At 26.7% G+C, this 4,478-nt stretch overlaps 1 protein-coding gene across 1 annotated transcript; it reads left to right on the forward strand.

The window, feature by feature from the left end:
• Positions 1-947, forward strand: LOC106311086 (variant surface antigen E-like). Its single transcript, XM_013748321.1, has 2 exons — positions 1-593; positions 680-947. The coding sequence occupies exons 1-2, from the start codon at positions 35-37 to the stop codon at positions 922-924; spliced, it is 804 nt and encodes a 267-aa protein (XP_013603775.1). The 5' UTR covers positions 1-34; the 3' UTR covers positions 925-947.
• Positions 948-4,478: the final 3,531 nt, after the last annotated feature.

The following is a 4,478-nucleotide window of genomic DNA, read 5'->3' on the forward strand; positions in this document are numbered from 1 at the left end:
TCAAAATCAAAAGCACGTACGAAGAAGAGAAAAGATGTCGCTGTCTTTTTCACAAACGAAGTTACTGGTAATCCTTGTGGCCTTTGCATGCGTCTTCTCAACAGGCTCAGAGGCATGGAGCTGGAGTTGGAGCTCCGGTTCAGGCTCAGGCTCGGGTTGGGAATCCCACGGCTCAGACGGATCAGCCTCAGGTTCGGGTACAAACCCTGATGGTTCGCACTGGAGTTGGAAGTGGAACACACGGTCAGGCTGGAGATGGAGGTCAGACTCAAACCATACGAAGCCAGGCTCATCGAACCATAACGTTACGAAGCCTGAAGGCTCATCAAATCATAACGTTACGAAGCCAGGCTCATCGAACCACAACCATAACGTTACAATGCCAGGCTCATCGCACCATAACCATAATGAAACGAAGCCAGGCTCATCAAAACATAACGATTCGAGGTCAGGCTCAGACGATAACGATTCAAGCAACCCGGTCTTTGCAACACCAAGAGAGGTCGTAGTGGGAGGATCACGTGGATGGAACTACGGGGGGGATCTTGAAGAATGGGCTTCCAAGACTACTTTCCATGTCGGCGATGTTCTTGGTAAGTATATATTGTCTATTTTCTTGTGTCTTTAGATGATTTTATAAATAGTTTTTTTGGCTAAAATTCTTGTTGATTATTTGCAGTTTTCGAGTACAACAATATGACAAACCAAAGACATGACGTGTACTTGCAAACAAATCTGTGGAGTTACAGGACCTGCAACTTCGAAAGTAGAAATAAGATTGCTTCATCGGAGGAGAACGGATCTAAAGAGAGCTTCAAATTTACGCTAGCAATGTCACAGCCTTACTCTTTTGCATGCGGAGAGAATAACGGCTATTATTGCCGTACCTATAACATGAAGTTCAGTGTTCTCCCAGGCGCCTGAGTCCTCTCGTCTATCCGACTCAACTCTTTTGCCTCTTTTGCTTTTTTTTTCTTAATGCAATATTATTAGTGTTGCTATTTTTTATTAGTTAAGGTTTTCTTATTACATAAAGATTTTGAAGAGTTAATAACTAGATGACTTCCCATTAAATATTACTTGCGGTAAGTAAGTTTTGTACATAATTAAAATTTAAAAAAATTTCGTTTAATCACATTTGTTGATAAAAACACTCAACAATATAAGATTAATTTCAAGACATTTTGAAATATATGTGATGTTCAACTTTATACTTTAGCTTTATTTATTTTAAATGACTAACCTTAACCAAATGATGTAGTTTTATTTTTTAAGTTAAAGCCTAGCTACATCTTCTACAACTTTTTTTGTTCATGTTTTTTTTTTCTTTTTCAAAACAACAGTTAAAGTGATTTAAAAGTTGTAATATTTTTTACAGCAAAACAACATAGAAATACAAGAGAAAAAAACAAAGACTAAATCTTACATCTAAACTTCTAAATATATAGTCCAACCTTTTTTGGTTCCTCACATTTCAAAAGAAAAATTGACAGAAAACAGTAAGTAGCCTAACTATTACCGAGTTCGTCGGGACATTGTATCACTGTAAGCCCAAGTGTCTAGCAATAATTTGATTTCTATCCAGCGACCTAGTTTTATACGTCACGTTTTTCGAAATATGGTTTTGAACCCAATATAAAATTAAAAATATGGTTTTTAAATGATACATAAAAGGCTGATGACTGGACAAAGATGTGGAAAAGTTCGAAAATCTACTCTTTTGTTACCCAACAGTGACACTGACATAACATTTGGTGTGTTGTACTATGTGCAACCTAAGAAAAAAAGGAAGCTTAATTAGTTAGCGGGATGCATCAGCCAGATAACTTAACCGAAAAATCAAACTTGTTGTATTGTTAACAACCACAATAGCAGTAAGCAAAGTTTTTCTGAAGGTGAAACCCTTTGTTCACATCATCTGAGTGCACAATTGCAAAATTTCTAATACACCTTGTATCACTTAATGTGGAGCATGCGGAATTCAAAGGGATCTAAAAAAATGATACTCTAAATAATAGAATTACAATGGGAGGCAGTTGTGAAGTCTAAAATAGCTTTCTATTTTACTAGGGATTAACCCGGGCTACGCCCGGGATTTTTATTTTTTTCTAATTTAAGTTGTTAAATTATTTATATTTAGGTTATGATATATATTTATATAAATCTTAAGATACATGTCATAATTAAAATTTATTTTTAAACACGTTAAATTAACATATTTTTTACTATTTAAATATTTTTTGTAATTTTATTGGCTATCTAGTTATCATATTTAGCAAAACTACCTGTTGAGTGTTGAAATAAATCTTTTAGATATTTAATTAAACTGCAAAGTATTTTCGGATCGACCTTGGCCAGGTAAGTACAATTTTAGCAAAAATATATATAACTATTCTATTGAATATTGTTTTTTTGAATTGTAATTTTTTATTAAATTATTGTATTATAATGTGTATGTAAATATTTTTTGTGATGTTTGAATTTGTGCTGTTAGTATACTTAACCTAGATGATATTGATGTTTAACGATTTTTTTTCCTAGAAATAGAAAATAATGATATATCAAAACGTATCTAATACTTGTTAAATGATAGTATAATGTAAATTACATCCATTATTTGAAATAACCGTTTGTTGTTTTTATTTTTTTTAAATCAGAAATTATTTTTATTTATAAACATTATTCATATATAATATAATAGTTTAAGTTTGGAAGATTAATCTATATATATAAATTATGTATATTTTTAAAAAAATAATTTAAGATATTATATATTGAGTAACTGAATAAAAGCTGAATTTCTTATCTTGAAAATGAAATATTTATATTTTTGTCTTCATGTTATACTCACCAATCCATCATTGATATTTATAACTCAGTATGTTCTTAAAAAAACTTAGTTTTAAGTAATAAACGAATTTAATAAATTAAATTAATTACCTATAATGTTCTGTAAACTATATTTGAAAAATCTCTACAACATAAAAAATGGAAAAACTACATTAAACATATGTAAAATTACCATTTTTCACTTAAAAAAAGACGGTTTATCTCCACTTAAAAAAAAGACGGTTTATCTCCATAATGTAACATTACCATTTTATAAATTTAAACATCTATCTTAAAATATAAAATATAGAGATTAACCAAATATAAAGTATAAGAAAGAGAAATACTCAATATATAGAAAAATAAATAATAAGTAAATATTATAAATATATAAATATATGAATTATATATACAATAATAAGTAAATGCACAATTTTTAAAATACGGAAAGAGTACATTAAATATTAAATATCTATCTTAAAATGGAAAATATAGATATTAAGTAAATAGAAAGTATAAGAAAAAGAAATACACAACTTAAAAACAATGGAAAAAATATATTAATATTTAAACATCTATCTTAAAATGTAAAATATAGATATTACGCAAATAAAAAGTATAAAAAAAGGAAATACACAATTTTTAAAACAATTGAAAAGGTACATTAGTATTTAAACATCTATCTTAAAATGTAAATCTATCTTAAAATATAAAATTATTAGTAAATAGAAAGTATAAGAAATAGAAATACACAATATAAAGAAAAATAAATAATAAGTAAATATATGATATAAGTAAATACGCAATTTAAAATGGAAAATTACATTAAGATTTAAAAATATATCTTAAAATTTAAAATATAGATATTACGTAAATAGAAAGTATAACAAAAGGAAATATACAATTTAAAGAAAATGAAAAATGTACGTTAAGATTTAAACATCTATCTTAAAATGTAAAATAGAGATATTAAATAAATTAAAAGTACAAGAAATGGAAATACATATACAGGAAGATAAATAATAAGTAAATAATGTAAATATATAATATATAAAGTATATATATATAATAATAAGTAAATACACAATTTTTTTAATAAAATGGAAAAAGTTCATTAAGCATTAAACATCTATCTTAAAATGTAAAATAGAGATATTAAATAAATTAAAAGTACAAGAAATGGAAATACATATACAGGAAGATAAATAATAAGTAAATAATGTAAATATATAATATATAAAGTATATATATATAATAATAAGTAAATACACAATTTTTTTAATAAAATGGAAAAAGTTCATTAAGCATTAAACATCTATCTTAAAATGTAAAATATATAATATACGTAAATACTCAATTTAAAAAAATGGATGATATTTTAAAATAAAAAATATAGATATTACGTAAATAAAAAATATAAGAAATGGAAATAAACATTTTAAAAAATGGAAAAAGTACATTAAGATTTAAACATCTATCTTAAAATGTACATTTATCTTAAAATGGTAGTAAATTATATAAAAATGGAAATACCACATTAAACAAAAAAAATGTATAGTTTTATATCAAGAAAGTCCCTATAAAATTCATTATTCCATCAACATCTACCTCACACTATCAAGGAAAACTTCAAAGCACTGGAGCAAAAT

This window comes from Brassica oleracea, chromosome C8 (genome assembly GCF_000695525.1).
Source record: "Brassica oleracea var. oleracea cultivar TO1000 chromosome C8, BOL, whole genome shotgun sequence".
NCBI lineage: Eukaryota > Viridiplantae > Streptophyta > Magnoliopsida > Brassicales > Brassicaceae > Brassica > Brassica oleracea.